Source organism: Stigmatopora argus, chromosome 6 (genome assembly GCF_051989625.1).
Source record: "Stigmatopora argus isolate UIUO_Sarg chromosome 6, RoL_Sarg_1.0, whole genome shotgun sequence".
Lineage (NCBI taxonomy): Eukaryota > Metazoa > Chordata > Actinopteri > Syngnathiformes > Syngnathidae > Stigmatopora > Stigmatopora argus.
The window spans coordinates 11,263,599-11,279,863 of NC_135392.1; the positions used below are offsets into that span (position 1 = coordinate 11,263,599).

The 16,265-nt window shown below is 38.8% G+C and overlaps 1 protein-coding gene across 2 annotated transcripts in view; it reads right to left on the reverse strand.

Moving 5' to 3' along the window:
- chchd6b (coiled-coil-helix-coiled-coil-helix domain containing 6b) overlaps positions 1 to 16,081 on the reverse strand; it is a 30,288-nt gene extending 14,207 nt beyond the window's left edge. Inside the window, exons 1-7 of one of the 2 annotated variants that reach the window (XM_077603786.1) lie at positions 15,860 to 16,081; positions 15,033 to 15,126; positions 14,664 to 14,718; positions 14,424 to 14,580; positions 8,459 to 8,479; positions 6,607 to 6,690; positions 1,233 to 1,303 (exon numbers count right to left, since the gene is read on the reverse strand). In XM_077603786.1, coding sequence (XP_077459912.1) covers positions 1,233 to 1,303; positions 6,607 to 6,690; positions 8,459 to 8,479; positions 14,424 to 14,580; positions 14,664 to 14,718; positions 15,033 to 15,126; positions 15,860 to 15,943 — 566 coding nt within the window. In that variant the 5' untranslated portion in view covers positions 15,944 to 16,081. The remainder of the gene's footprint in view (positions 1 to 1,232; positions 1,304 to 6,606; positions 6,691 to 8,458; positions 8,480 to 14,423; positions 14,581 to 14,663; positions 14,719 to 15,032; positions 15,127 to 15,859) is intronic. The other variant, XM_077603787.1, reaches the window with a different exon arrangement.
- Between the last annotated feature and the right edge of the window lie 184 nt (positions 16,082 to 16,265).

Sequence of the window (16,265 nt, forward strand, 5' to 3'; positions counted from 1 at the left end):
GTTTTTCTTTCAAAAACAGAGGGACACCAACAATTTTGTGCATGCATATAAAATGGCCATTTCAATGCAAGAAGCAAATGGTTCGAGCTGCATTAGGCTCTACATATTTCAAAATGCATCCATCCATCAGCAGAGAGTAAATAGAATAATTACAGGATGGTCTGTTTAGTCGGAAATGACAGCGACTACAACTGAATGAAATCCTGCCCAAATGCAGTAATTATACTATATGGCAAGCACGCAGTTGCCGGAAGACAAATTGTACCCACATGTGTTTGAGATTGTCAAGTATTAGTGTGAGCAATGCAAAACAAATAATAATATGAAGATTGGCCTTGGCCCAACAGCAAAACTGCATTCCACCTCTAATGTAATATTTCTATACAACAATGAATGGTCATCTAAAAAAACCTGCCCACTACAATCATGTGGATCAAATTTTGGGCAACAGGTGTCAGTTGATTTAAGAGGGGCACTATAATTTTCAACATAATGGAAGAGCATTAAGAAAAATAATATATTTGTTAGCTGTCTTATCATCATTGGCATATACACAGAAAAGTAGGATTCCCCTATCTTTGTCCTTTTGCGTAATGTACAAAAAAACAGGGTGTAAATTGGCAGCACCTGCAGACTTTAGTAGTGCCAGATTGGCATCCTTTTAGAATTGAATGGAACTGTCTTTCTTTTTGGAGTTCTGAAACCTGTCATCCCAAAGAAAAGTGCCTTTTCAGAACATCATGCTGTGATTTCCATCAGCAGACTCCAGCCTCTCTCTGAATCAAATATTACCAGCACCAAGCCTGTAGCCTGTTGGCATTTTAATATGGTGACTGAAAGATAGGCATGGCAGTGTTTTTTAAATTAAAATATAATCAATGCTGAGGCTAGATTAATAATATATGGCTATATTTATGTTGGTACACAGATTTGAGGAGAGTGTAAGATTCACATCAAACCAAAGTAAATATAATTTTCTCAAGATAAACAGTTTTGCGCTATCAAGGCACTGAAAAAAGACTGATATGCTATCTCATATAATTCTGAATTTTTCACCAATATAGCCTGTATTTTTTTGCATATTTTAAGAAAATGAACAATAACAAATGAAATAGTTCAGGAAATTGTGGCTTGTTTGCTTAAATGAAAACTATCAACCTCACTATCTCATGCAGAAATTGACAATATGTGCCCGACCCTGAGATGTTCAAAATAAAAGTTTAAGCATTTACCTGATGTTAGTCTCTGCTTTTGTGGCTGCCTGGTTGTATTGTTCAGCCATCTGTCGGTAAGTATCAAGGTTCTGGTGGGAGGGAAACAATGATGAATAAACATCATTTTTTTACAGATAGAATTAGTCAAAAGTGTTTTTCTTTCAAATGTTTCAAATATTTAGTATACTATACTACATTGTGGTCATAAATGCCTATATGACATTTAAGTAACAGTGTCTCATAAATATCTACATAACTCATACAATAGGCTATAAATAGAATATGACTGGATGGATTTAGGCTAGCATGCCATTGTCACATCAACAAACACTTAATGGTTAACCCCAGAACCATAACCCCTAAACATATTATTGTAATACACAACAATGCTGCCCGTGAGGACATAATAATGCACTTTTTAAAAACATTTTTTTTGTCCAAAAATGTAACAGTTTCGTAAGAATGCATGAAATCTCTATTGTTGTCCTCCTCATACACTATGTAATATTCACAAGTTTATACTTGCTTATACAATCCTCCTGCCTTCAATTCTTCCAGTGCCTCCTAGACATCCGTATATCTTTTTATTTCACACCGATCTACATCATTTTTCCTGATCTGAATGTCTGGTGTTAGAAAAGACTTAAATAATTTCACAGATATAGTTTCCCTAATCGTATCTGTAAGTATGAACTGCAGTGTAACAATCTTCCCTGGACACTTCTCTGCTCTTAAAGAAAAGACAGAAATTGTAAATCCAAAAGAAAAGAACAATCATGAAAATTCAAAAGGTTGCGCGATAGCTCTATTAACAACCCTCATAATGTAACAATTCCTTCATTGATTCATCTTCCGTAGCGCGCAACCGCAGAAGGTTTGCGGGAGTTGCTGGAGCCTATCCCAGCTCACTTCAGGTGAACCTAGACTGGTCGCCAGCCATCACACAGAGAGATAGACGACCATACCGCCACCAGCTGGAATCGAGCCCACGCCTGCCCGGACCGAAGTCAGATGAACCACTACACCACGAGGCGGCCCGTGATGTACCAATTGCGACAAGTTATTTTCAAATGATGCTTCAAATGCATATAATCTACTGAAAATGATATTAAACACAGAGGCTTGCAGCCATACAAAAGCTGATACAACAATAAACCCAATTAGAAAATAAATGAGCTGAAAATGGAATGAACACTGTCAGTGTGAGCAACAAATCACTTCTCTGACATCTTCTTAGGACAGCTAGATGGATGTGCCTCGGGTGGAGAATTAACTGAATATCATTGAAAAATGATTGGGTCAGATGTTCGCCAGATATTAGTGACAGCCTTTTACCCCAAGCTAAGCACTCAGCGGCTCAGTACACAGGCATACATGATTTGGGGATGTGGGAGGAAGGTGGAGTACCCGGAAAAAGAGGAATATAACCTTTGATCTCAGGGGCCGACATCCTAACTCTATCACCGTGAAACCCTGAACGTAAACAGTAGTTCTTAAATTGTTTTTTTGCTGCAATGGTGCATGTTTTTCTTCTATTACATGTCATCGCTATCAGTAGCACCACACAAACCAAGCTTTTCACAGTCATTTGCACATGTGGGGAGAAACACCCAAGAGAAAGACAGTCAAGGGAAATGATAAACCTCAACAGGAGAACGCTATGAATTTGTGGGATGTAGCAAAGTCTCATGCAGGGGATTAGTGTGGGTGCATGGGAGATGAGTGTGTGGGTGTAATCTTGCATACATGCAGGTGTGTGACTAAATCAGTGAAGGGGTGTGTGTGTGTTTGGGAGGCAGTTGTATTCAAGTAACGCGTGCACGCATCTTCAGACGGCTTTCCAGAGGGTTTTGGATTGGGATGGTCTAATGTCAAGGTGCATGCCCCCCACCCCACACATACACACACACACTCCCAACTTGGATGAAGACAGATTTTTTTTTTTATGGTGGAAGGTGCCAAGAAAAAAAGGGGATAGGGGATTAAAAGAGGTAAATTTTAAACCAACACTTGTTTACAGAGTCAGGAGGTCTGCTGCCACGGGAAGACATGCTGCACCTGAATAGATTAGGAAGTCCCCTATAAATACACAAGCGAGCAATCATAAAAGAGAATATATTATGAAGTTTTGGTGTTGTTCCAGCTCTAACATGTCTATCACTGTGTAAGCTTCTATATTGGAGATAGAAAGGGTTTGAATCCTCACAACAACTATAGCAACAGTAAAAATTGCCACAGTAAATAAATGAATGCACACACTTCTTGTGTCCGGGTGGATCCAAAAACTATCAACAGCCTTTGAGCAAACAGTAATCCGTGTTAATCATTCATCCCATTGGCAAATATAAAACTGTGTGTTTTGTTTAACTGGAGATAGTCAACACTTCTCAACACAACAAAATATCCACATTTACTGCTAATACAAAGCAAAAATGTTGATTCAGGCAAAGATCATGAAATTATTAGCAGGGAGGTCCTCAGCTAATGTGTCATCTTGCCTTTGATTTAAAACAAATGTGTGCAAATCTGTGTACAAATAGGTTTATTAAATGTGTGTCTCATAGTATTCCATACAGATGTGAAGGAGGGTTGTAACCTAGCTAAAATATAAATACTATCACAGAAATATGCTGATATATATGATGAATTTATGGCAAGAAAAAAATATGTTTAGCTGTTTTCAGCATTGTCGTGTTGCCTGAGACAGTACATAGCACTTCAACTCATGAGAGGCCATTAATTTCAGCTAAAGGAATTTTTCCACAGGTATGGGAGAGTGAAGATAGGCAGAGAAAGGTGGAGAGGGCATAAAAGGGGAACTGGATGAATTAAGTGATAGATTGGAAAGGGAAGAGAAGGGAAGGTAGATGCAGGCTCAGGAGAGACTGTCTTCTTAATTCAGAGTCCATATAGCTTCTTTATCTGTCACTTTCAGTCCCTCTCTTTCTCACTCTCTCATCCACATGCAGGGTCAGTTGCGAGCAAGTAAAGGTGGAAAATATCTAGGAGAGGGGACTGTCACAGCAAGTGCAGAAAGATAGAGCATCCTCCACTCTTCTGCCAATCACTCTCCTCCCTCAAGCATTGCTGGGTGTGCTGGCTGAAAGAAGGAACCTTGCCATTTAACTTTACTATTGATGATGGCAGCGGACGAGATCCTCATAGAAATCTCCATGGTAGACTATTTGATTTACTCACTGCTAACGGTGATAGCCTTTGCATTGCAGCTTTATTGGGGCAGTTTGTAGCTATCCGTCCTCTTCAAGTCTTTCAAAACAGTATGCTTTCGTAATGGCTTCAAGCATTAGTTGTGGCCTTCATTGGAAATAAGGTGATCCGAGTACTGCTTGAAAATGGCTAATCAGCATCAGCATAGGATCCTCTAAACAAAGTGGATATCCATCCTTTTAAATTTGTTCTTTTGTAGCGGCACATAGCATCGGATGGAGCCTATTCATCTAGAAAATTCCCAGTTTTTGCTGAAGACTGATGAAGCACCTGGCAAGCTTTGTCAGCACTAGTAGCAGCTGAGATGTCTACCCATCCATTTGGCACCAAAGGTCTTCTCTTAACAACAAGTTGTTATTTAGTTGGAAAAATATTGCATTTCCATTTGAATTTGAACACAGAGCTAAGTTTAACATAAAGGAACACTCATGCTAGTTATTAGAGACTATGAACGCACCCCAAATGGTAACGACATCATGACGTCCAAGCCCGCAGACCTAAATTAAATGAACCTAAATTCCCCTTCTTTAAAAAAAACATGATTTTTTTTTTTTTAACGGTACTGTAGGCCACTTCATTATAAAAGCAGCAGGGTGCAAACATAGAGAAAGGAGGAGCAAGTTATAATCTGAAGATTGCGGGAAATGTTTTTCAGAAAAATGAATTATGAATAAATTGGCAGTCAACCTTTTAATAAGTAGGTTACCAGTGTTGAAAAGTTCTGATTTGCTTTCATATCTCCGACTTCTTCTGTGTTTCTCTATGCTCTTGTGAAAACCTTTTCCTCCCTTCTCCCTGATTTCAGCCTCTTGCATCTTCCTATACTTTGGTTCGCATTCATCACAGAGAGCATGAAATCATATCCCAGTCCTTCCAAACTTGCACTTCACTGCTATTTAACAAATGGACCCAGTAAAATGAAAGCAACATTTATAAAACAACTATGCTTGTGGCTTTTATAAGCTGCAAAATACAGAAAACACATTAGTGCTTCAGAGGAAAAAGAAAGTCGTATTAATATTTTTAAGGACCCAAGCATGCCCCCCACCCCACCACCACCACATAAGACTTCAGAGTTGGCAGCAAAGGGACACAGCAAAAGAGTACATTTGATTAGGCAACCGAGGCTCTCTCCCTTTGTAACTTCTCTTGAGTACTGGTCTATCAGCACTGAGTTGTGACTGAGCTGCCTGCTGAAATTTTTTCTTCATTTACATTTTGACATTGCTATGTAGGCTTGACATTTCTGAAAGAGAGAAAAGTGTCGTGTGTGTGGGTGGGATTTTTCTCTTGAGGGAGTAAGAAGAATGTCACTTTAAGTCTTTTTGTGTTACTGCCAAGTTATGATGACATCTCTGTTTTTATGATTGTTAGCTGGGTAACGTGTCAAGATTCTAATTACAGTCGAGTCTACATAAATGAAACACAATTTATTATTATTTATCTATTGTCAAAGGTCCTAACTGTGGTTGGGTATATTAATTCTACTCAGAAGTCAACTATTATGGATAAGACATTTATGTTAAATTTAATTTGACGATAATGATAAGAGTTTTTAGTGTTACGCAGATATGTTGACGTACTACAAAACAAAGCAGAAGAAAAAAATGGTTCCACAAAAACAAAACTATGTGTAAAAGGGTGAACAATTTTTGTGTTGCAAGGCCACATATGGATTAATAAAAGATACCGTAATTAGCATGAATCAAAAATGCAAGTACAAAGTATGAAATCTTTTGATAGTGAAAAAGAATTACAATTACACTTCTTATACTAGCCACTTGATACCAGAGTTAACTGATATTTTCCTTGACGATTGTAGACAGAGTCGCCCGATGGTATAGTGGTTCACTTGCTTGACATTGGTGCGGAGAGGCACGGGCTCGATTCCCGCTGGTCGCGGTATGATTGTGAGTGCGAATGTGTGTCTAGGGTCTAGTCTAATGAATATTGGCGGGAGTGAAGAGCTACAGCATCGGAACAACATTAAGCACACAACAGAAGAAGAAACCGCTACGACGCTCTGTCGTGTTCGTATTGTGACGGGTTACACGATTGTAACTATGCATGTGAAATCTGCCTCAATAACTTCTCGAGTTATGATGTCGCTGCGGCGGGGCTATAGATGAAAATATGACAAATTCAGGGATAAATGGCTTCTTACCTTTTTCTCCAGTGTCTCAAGTTGTTCTTTGTAGATGCTGGAAATGCTAGCCAACTCTAGTTCCTTTCTCTCCAATTGTCTGGCCTGGGGAAAAGCAAGGCCAAAGAAATGTAAAAACTTAAAGTGTGAGAAGGAAAATACAGCAATAAATGAAACATGTCGATGGCAGCTCAACCACCTGAGCCATGCCCCAATACCCCTGAGACTAAAATAGGAAACAAACTCAAGGAAGTCTCAAACAATGTTATGAAAAAATGCCCATTAACAACTTGAAATAAATGTCATGCTGAAAAATAGATATATACATGTCATGATAGTAGATTAATACATTTCCTGATGTTATGTATAATTTTTGATGAATGACAACATTGAATGAGTTTGCGGTATACCTTTGGAGGCTTCTGACCATAATCATATCAAACATTTAAGAACCGAGATTGAAAACCTCTCATCCAACTACAGTGACTCAGAAATCTCCCCAGGATAATTGAAGCGGCAAAGTGCAGACCATCCTATTTGGCCTAAGGCTATAAAATGTAAGTGTGCTAAAGATTTTTCTTCATAATACTTTGACAAATATTTAGGGGACATCATTCATTGTTCAATATTGCAATTATTGAATAGAATGCTAGACGTAATATACATTCGAAAATAATATTTGACAGAAAAAAAAGGCCACCTTAAAAGGCTAATGGATGCATACATATATCGCAACAGAACTTACAAAAAGTAAATGTAGCAGTGGAAACAAGAGTTGGAAAGGCTGATTGCTGGCTTTAAGAGGAGATGAAATTCTCCTAACATGATCACTGAGCTTAGCTTTAGCAGGCGAGATGATGGCTGAAGAAAAATGTGGTTTTGGGCCATAGAAGCATGTAAGCAGAGCAAGATAAATGTCGTTAGGGTTCTCTGTGTAATACAAGATGGTCATCTAACTGAAAATAACTAATCTACTTCAGTGGGAAAATATAATGTCAATATAGAGAGTAGTCCACCAGCCAACAGGGGACAGTGTCCACTGCCATTCATAAACCTCCTACTTCGGAACAGAGAGTTTGAGTGTTATTTTGCTGCCCTCCACCACCCACTCCCATGAGGTCCGCAGCCAAACGGCCAAAGGCAAACTGGACAATTGTCACTTGTCAGCAAAAAAAAAACTTGTTGAGAACGTTCTAACAAAAAGATAACATTTTGTCCGAGTGTGAGGATTTGCTTGGTTTGAGGAAGGAAAAATTGTGCTGGTAGGATATCGATGAACTCAATAAATTCAAACTGCACATCAGAAATGATGTCAAGCCAGAAATGTGATTGCTGTCGTCAGAGGCCCAGGTAATGTGCAGATTGTGATTCACAGAGAGAAAGCATTTGGTCATTTGGTTTCCTGTGCTTTTTGCTGATAGCGTACATCCTCATATAGAGACTGACATTACACTTATTGTAATCTAGTAGTTTTATCCCAACTTAACAGGCATCTGCACTCCTAAAGAGCACATCTGTAAATCCTCATACGGTGTTGCTCACTGCTCCTTTTTTCTTACTGCAGCGGCTGTTTGATGCTCAAGGGCCTGTGTGTGTATGTGTGTGTAAAATCACCTCCGCCAGCAGCACAGATGATGTGTAATTTTCTGGCTGAATACCTCCCAAAGTGTTGTTGTGTGGAATGGTGCTGGAAACACACTCACAGCCTCGCTTTAATGCACAATGAAAACATGACATTTGAATAGAGTTTGTGTGAGTGTGCCTATGTGTCTATGAAAGGGAAAGAGAGAGAGAGAGGGGCTAGTGGGTAAGGGTTAAGAAAAAGAAAAGGTGATTTAAAAAAAAAGACACCTGCAACGGCAGTATTGCTTACCCAGGCATCTAAATCGGCAGGCTAGGTAGAAAGAAGGAAGAGAGTTTAGTCCAAAAGTAGAAAAAAGTGATTGAGCTATGTAAAATGCTAAGGATAGGAAAATAACACAATGACACACTGCTCTAATTTTTAAAAGAGTAAAGAATTGTTTTAACTGAAGCCAGAAATGGCAGCGATTAAAAACAAAAGAACAGATATAAGACAAAATCTGAAGAAAATGGCGAAACAAGTTATAGTTATGTTAAGTTCAGAAATGTATTTGATGTTCAGATCCACAAAATCATATTAGAGAACATTCATAGCAAATTAGACGTGAGCCTTTTTTTAGCTAGAGTATCCTTGACGTTTATTTGTTTTTTGTTTTTTTAAACTTGTCCTGTTCAGCTGTTTAGACATGTATAAGCAGAGCCTGGGGGATCTAATTCAGGCTCACAAAGTATATTAAAGTGATACATTTTGACTGTTCAAAGATGCACATTGAATAGAGGCTAAATTTAGATGGGATTGTTAATGAATGTCATATAGAGTCTCTGCCAAGTTTGTTTCTGTTCTACTCAGTGGCTATAAAAAACTGAAGACAGCATGCCATGGAGCTCTCATTATTGCGTAATAATCTGTATTTGTATTGGTTGCGGTGTAAAAATCAAACAATCTCCAAATCATTCATAATTAAGAGTAAAATAGCAAATGCATTCATTCATTTTCCATTCCCCTTATCCTCCTATTACACGGCACAAAGAGACAAATGACTATTCACGTGTACACTCATACCTAGGTCCAATTTAGAGTGTTCAACCAGCTAACATATATGTTTTTGGGATGTAAGAGGAAACCATAGAAAACCCTCACAGGCACAGGGAGTGCAAACTCAGGAAGGTCGGAACCCACCAGGGTTTGAACTTTCAATCTCAGAACTGTGAGGCAGAGTTTGCTGACCGCTCACCACTGTGCCAACTAGTAGTAATATTGCAAATTCAGAATGAAGTTATCCTCAAATATTTTAGATTAATTACATAAAATATAGCATTTACATTGTTACATTGCACTTGGGTGAGTGAGTAAACGATGGGCACACTTTTGAAAATAGTTTTAGTGGCGATGCACCCTATCTCTTCTAGGCTATGATTAAGCATCAGTTTCATTTATCCACCCCAAACAGTATTTCAAGTTAATTTGTAGGCAAGCTTCTGTGGACCATTCTTCTTGTGAACAATAGGTTTTACCCTGCTGTCTTATTACATCACCACAGCTCACTGATGGGAGATGTTCTCCACTCCTACGCATTTGTCCTTTGAGCCGACAAGATTTGTGCTGGGGCGCTCCCTCCTCCGTCACAGCGCCACACCGATCGAAATCTCTTCAGCCGGTGAGGACTTTTCTCGTCACGTGTGATAGAGTGTGTGCGTGTACAAAAGGCTTAGCGGCATTAACATGATGAAAAAAATGTTACACCGGTGATAAGAAGGTCTGATAACAACCGGTTTAGCAATAGGAATATGCCTGGATTACAATTAAATTTGGTGTTTGCGTGACTCAAAGATTTAAACAGAACCAGTGGTAATAATAGTAATGTGACAACATGTACTTGAATCTGCAATAGACCTCCAGTGTAAATGTATGATATTTGTCCAGGCAGGGGACACCTCAAATTGTCTGCCAGCCAATCACAGGGCACACAATAAATCAGACAACCACTCATGGTCACACTCACAATCACACCGCCACTGAGTGGGAATCAAACCCAGCCTACCCACACTGAAGTCAGGTGGAAGAACCACTACATTGGGTAGCACCTGGATTTCAGTTAGTATCACTAGATTGTTGATAACAATGCTGATGCTTGAAAAGTGCTGCTTGTTTTAGCAGATACCTCATTGGTTAAACTGTCTGTGCTGGATCTGTTGGAACAAAATACTGGAGACCCTTAAGGACCAGTTGGTTTTAGAGCCTAATTTAGGCTGGATATACTGTTTTGTGTGACCAGTGGCAGAATACATGGTTTTTGCATTGTGCCATTCAAGATAATCATCTTGGTACTGTACGTGTATCTATTTCTGTCAGGTTTTCACCCTGAATATACGGCGAGCTGTGTACTAAACATATGCTTTTGGTTCGAGAAAGTGACATTCACCATCTGCATATGGGTCATTTTCACATAATTCAGCAAATAACGGTAAAGATATGGCCCTGGACTTTCCCTTTATGTGTTACAAAGTTATAAAAATTAATTACTACTGCTTTGTTTGCCACATATTATACTACATTTGGCACCAATTTTAAGAGAAATCTATTTGAGACACAAATACATTGAGAGCCAGTTTATGTTGAATTTGTCCACTCCGTTAGATGTCCAGAATCTAGTGTCACAGTTTATAGGAATGAAAAGTCGGGTTATGATTTATTTGTTTGTCTCTATTTAGAATGTGTTGTTTAGATTTGTTTCAATAGTATTTTCACTCAAGTTGTCTTTGAGAAAAATGCAAAAGAATTGCAACTGCAAACAGTTTTACTGATGTACCTTTCATATCAGTTAGTGTGTCTTTACCGTTATCACATGAGAAATACACCAAAAAATTCACAGTAAATACACCAGGTGGCTGGTGTGGGAGAAGTACCAGGATGTTGTCAGCCATATTGTCAACGCCAGCTAAGCAGAAGCCATGAGAATGAAACTAAAACCAAGGTAAGGACCATACCTGTGAAATGTCGTAACAATTCCATGTCTTTACCGATGTCCTAAAAACTTGGTGAACATAATTACTTTGCTTTTTAATGAACTGGGCATGGTGTATGCATGCAGAACACTATCATTTACTGAGTGCCAAGAAATACCATCTACCAATGTCAAAGGCTGAGGTGGAATGTTGTGTCTTTACCGTTAATAAATTTTGTCTTTACCGTTGTATGTTTAGAAACTGTGCTGTCTGCAAGAAATACATCAAAAAGATCTACAGGGATGGAACTGATGACATAAGGCAATCAAAGGAGCAAGTGTTATACCACGAATGGGAGAAGGGAGTAGAGACCAGAATGACAAATAATGGGCCAATTGATGTTGTTGTCATCCAGAAGAAAGAAAAATCTGTCACCATTGCGAAACTCTGTGATGACCTTGAGAAAGACCTTGTGGCTCTTATGGGGCACCAATATCGTATCATTCACCAGTACAAGGAGCTCAGACTAGTAAAATCCAGGTTAAATTTTAATTAATTATGTTTTCATTAAAGTTCCAGCTAAGATATTTCCAGGCAGTGCTAGTGTTGCTAATTAGAGATAATCAGAATGCTTGAATTGCATTTTGTAAATTATTCATTTTCTGAAAGTGTCTTTACCGTTATTTGCTGAATTATGTGAAAATGACCCATATGTGCTTTTAAGGATAAAATATTTGAAGTGTGTTCTAGTGTGTGTACGTGTGTGTTTACAGTAGTGTGTCAATGAGGATTATTATCGCCCCACCAAAACAAAAATAAATTGTTGCCATTTTATTTCTGAAATCCATGTAACTAAAGTAAGATTTCTAATTTTAACTGACTCTTTTCCACCATTGGGGCTGTGGGCCAGATGCGTCACCTGTGACAGCTATGTAAACATAGTGGCATCATCCAAACATGACAGTGTATAACTCACTAAAGAGTGCAACAAGAAAAGGAACCAGAGCCAGAATACTAATATAAAACTACTAACTTCTATTAGACTAGTATCTATCTATCTATAAACAAAAATTACAAACAGATTTACATCCTTTACACTATAAAAATGTGAACATATCATCGTCACAGCGACAGGCCATTTAGGTCTCCCAAATTTAGATCATTAGACCTGTCATTAGACCTGTCAAAGGAGATGAAATCATCTGAGAGGAAGACAGCAGTTCAATTCAGTACACAAAACGGTGACGTTCAAGACAAAATGATGAAATTCATTGTTTGTGAAAAGCAATCTGTACAAACCAAACCAGCTCCACCCAGTTCTTTTTTCTTGTGCCAAAAGATCTTATCTTTTCACCCGGTGATTCATCATCTTTCTAGTGGACAGTGTCAAATGCTTTGATCTCAAGGATTGCGCCCATACAAGGGCACAAGCACAGAGACAGGTTGCAAAGAGATATGAGAGGAACAATGCTGTGACACGTTGCTGTGGAGGAAACAGGTCCTGCCTCTCTATATATAAATGGACGTTTCAATAACGCCATCTAGTGTCTCCCAAAGACGCCATCATTATTTTCAACTGCCTTCCTTCAATACATGCAAAGCCTTCCTGATTTATTCATTCATTCACCTTCCGTTCCACTTATCCTCACAAAGGTTGTCTGAAATGGTTGCCAGCCAATCGCTGGACACAATTAGACAAATAACCATGTGCACTCACAGTCAAATCTAGAGACAATTTTGGAGCATTGGATCATATTTTAGGGTCGTGGGAGGAAACAGGTGTACCCAGAGAAAACCCATGCAGGTACAGAGAGAACGTGCAAACTTCACACAGGAAAGCCAGAGGCAGGGATTCAACCTTTGATCTCAGAAATGCGAGTCGAACTTACTAAACACATGCGCCTCCCTTAAGTTTGAAGAAAAATATTGAGGTCGAAACAGCAAGAAATGTGTCTAACTACAAAGCTGATTCACTTGCATCCTCTCTAATACAAAGTTGTCCTAACCAACTAAAAAAAGCAGTAAGTGACGCTGACATATAGCAACTTACCACAGTGTGACACAAGTGCCAAATTCCCAGTCCACTGCCCACACACAACAGTCTGGCTGAAGTGTTAAAAGAAAACGGTGAGAGAGAAAGGACAGCATGTTCAATTTATCTAATTTTGAATACCAATGCAGCAGTTTAACCATAAGTAACACCTAAAAAATACATTAAATCGTTTAAAAAATCATATGATCTAAAAAAGGAGGTTTTTTTAGACTGTCAAAAAACAGCAACAGCAATAGCACTGTTAGCCAGGGTAATATTAGTAGTTTTTACTTTTTGCATAATTGCTAATTTTGATCTAAAATTCAGTTAGTTTTAATTTGTGTATAGAGCAAGTTCGTTGGCTTTCTTAGGTTTTTAGTCATAGTTTTTTTTTATATCTTGCATTGCTGCAGGAATAAAACTTCTTCTGAATAAATAAATCTGCAAACTACAGCAAATAGTAACTTTAGACCATGGGTTCTCAAACATAAGGGGGTATATTTTATTTATAGGAGGAAGGACACCGCAGAGATGGAGGGAATAGGACCGCAAACACAAGGTGTGGTGAAAAAAGGAGGATATGGTTGTGTAACTCTTTTTTTTTAAATGTTTTTTTATCTGCTCCCACTGATAATATTTCAGTATAAGGGGAGTTTCTGTTCATTTCTACCATTTCTAACACAATTGGATGAGGTTGTTTACATTAGCTGTGGATGTATAAATAAAATACACGAGACAAATCTTTGTAATAGTTTAACAGCCTCCCTTTCAACTTGATGTTTTTTTTAATGAATAAACTTAAGTTGAGCAGCAGTATACGTCCACTTGGAACCTGACTGCGGAACATTTAAAAATACTATAAATATAAACTGCCTACATAAAGTTTGTTGCTAATGAGTTCAGAAGGGAGACAAAACAGGGGAAAAATAAAAGGTGGGGATTCCCCCTAAAAATAGAGAATTTGAGCTAAAGGAAATTGAACTACTAGTAAAAAAAATGATTTTGAAAAGCCCCTGATGAGCCTCATCTCACTTCCTATTACTCATATCTGTGGGAATAGAGGAAATATGGCGTCTGCAGTGTCCACCCGTCAAACCTGAGACAACTGGAGCAGTTTGCTCATGATTGGTGGGCTATGTCTGCATTGTCAATGCAGCAACATCAATTACATACAGAAAGTGCTGAAAGTATGTTTTTCTATTTGTTTGTACAGCAAAAACCAACTTAGGGTAACTCCTCGCACTACTGGATTATAGTATAGAGAGACAGTGTGGCTCACCAGTAACTTTGCTTTCTCTTGTTCTTCCCAGGCCTTCCCTTTCTCAATGAGGAATGAAGTGCTGGAGGCATCCAATCCCTGCACAGCAGATCTTTCTCGGTCCCTCTGAGAGATTTTGGCCAACTGCTCCTGCACCAGTGCTTGTTGATTATCAAAGCTGAATTCAAAAACATAACCCACAGCTAGTACTTAGTATTGAGAACATATGGATCGATGGACAAATAGATGGAAAGTACTAACTTTCTACGAATTTCCTCCTGGAGTTCAGTGGCAGAGTGGCTTGGTGATTTTATACCTGATAATCAAATGTAAAAATATATGGCACTTCCTGTTACAACGAGGAATAATAAAACAATATTGATCATTTAGCCCAGGGGTTGGGTGCAGGTTTTCATTCCAACCCATAGAGGGAACAACTTCTCACCAATCCGGTGCCCTATAAGTGCAATCAGTGGATTGCAGTCAGGTGCTTCTTGTTTTCTGCAGAAATCTCATTGGTTAAAGGGTCTGTGGTGGATCGGTTGGAACAAAAACCTGCACCCACAGTGGCCCTAAAGGACCGGTTTGCCCACCCCTGATTTAGCCATAGCGTCATTCAGAGCAACGTACTTGATGTCATGTTATTGTCTTGTTGAGTTGGTAGTTTCTCGGAGCTGAGAGACCCCTGAGCGTCCCTCATTCGCTTGAGAACATCATCTGACAGCTGGAAAACAGTTAAAAGTTGTGTAATTGGTTTATCAAAACTTTCCTGTCCCATAATGGAATAGGGGGCAGCTAGTCACCCACAAAATGACTACACAAACTAAAATCAACTTAATCACCAGGTTGTTTTCATTCATTCATTTTCTGTACATCTTATCCTCACAAGGGTTGCGGGGGGTGCTGGAGCCTATCCCAGTTAACTTCGGGCACGAGGTGAGAATACCCCGAATTTGTGGCCAACCAATCGCACTTTATATTATCATCATATGTAAATATCTATAAGTATTTTTTAATCACTGTATAATGGGCACTATATAATACTAGAACCAATTAATAGCATAGGGACAATCTTCAATTCCACAAGGTGATTTTTTTAGTCATGCAAAAAAAAAAATGAAAACGCTATATATATCCATCCATATCTAGACCTTTTAAAAAATGTATTTCGTTAACAAAGAAAATGATCCCGCATACCATTTCAAGCACGTGATGCACAACAAAGCCACAATGACATGACGGTGTATGTAGTATATATACTTGATTACATGGCATGTTTAGCTCTACCTCGTCATTTGTTAATGGTGTCAAGTAGAAAGCATAGGAGCAGCAATAGAAGAGCGTCAGATTGCATATGAGCAGGTTCATGTGAGGGCGCACAACCCCATCACCTAACAATAATTAACATCAAACTAATAAAAAAAAAACTATCCTAAAGAAACAACAGTGACAGTTACCTTCACTCCTTCAATAACTGTGACCTTCTCCTCTTCGTCCATTCCAAATGACACTTTCCTCCCCGTGCTGCCATTCCCTCCCATTGTTAACACGCGTCTTCGTCCCACTTGGTTTGAGCGTTATTTTGGTTTAATTCTGATTCGTACCCTGACAGGTGGACGTAGATTTGGGAGACAGCGGCTGCACTTCTGCCGTCTGCTACCGCTGGTCAAAACGGTCCAATCAAGGTCACTGAACCCCGCACTATTCTCAAAGCTAATTGGCTGAACGATAAACGAGAAAGCTGGGAAATGTAGTCCAAAGCCACTGTCGGCTTTTTGTCGTTTTTACTAGTATATTGGTCATTTAAAACATAATAATAGACATAAATGGTAGCTAGTTTATGATATCTGTTTTTATCTGTTA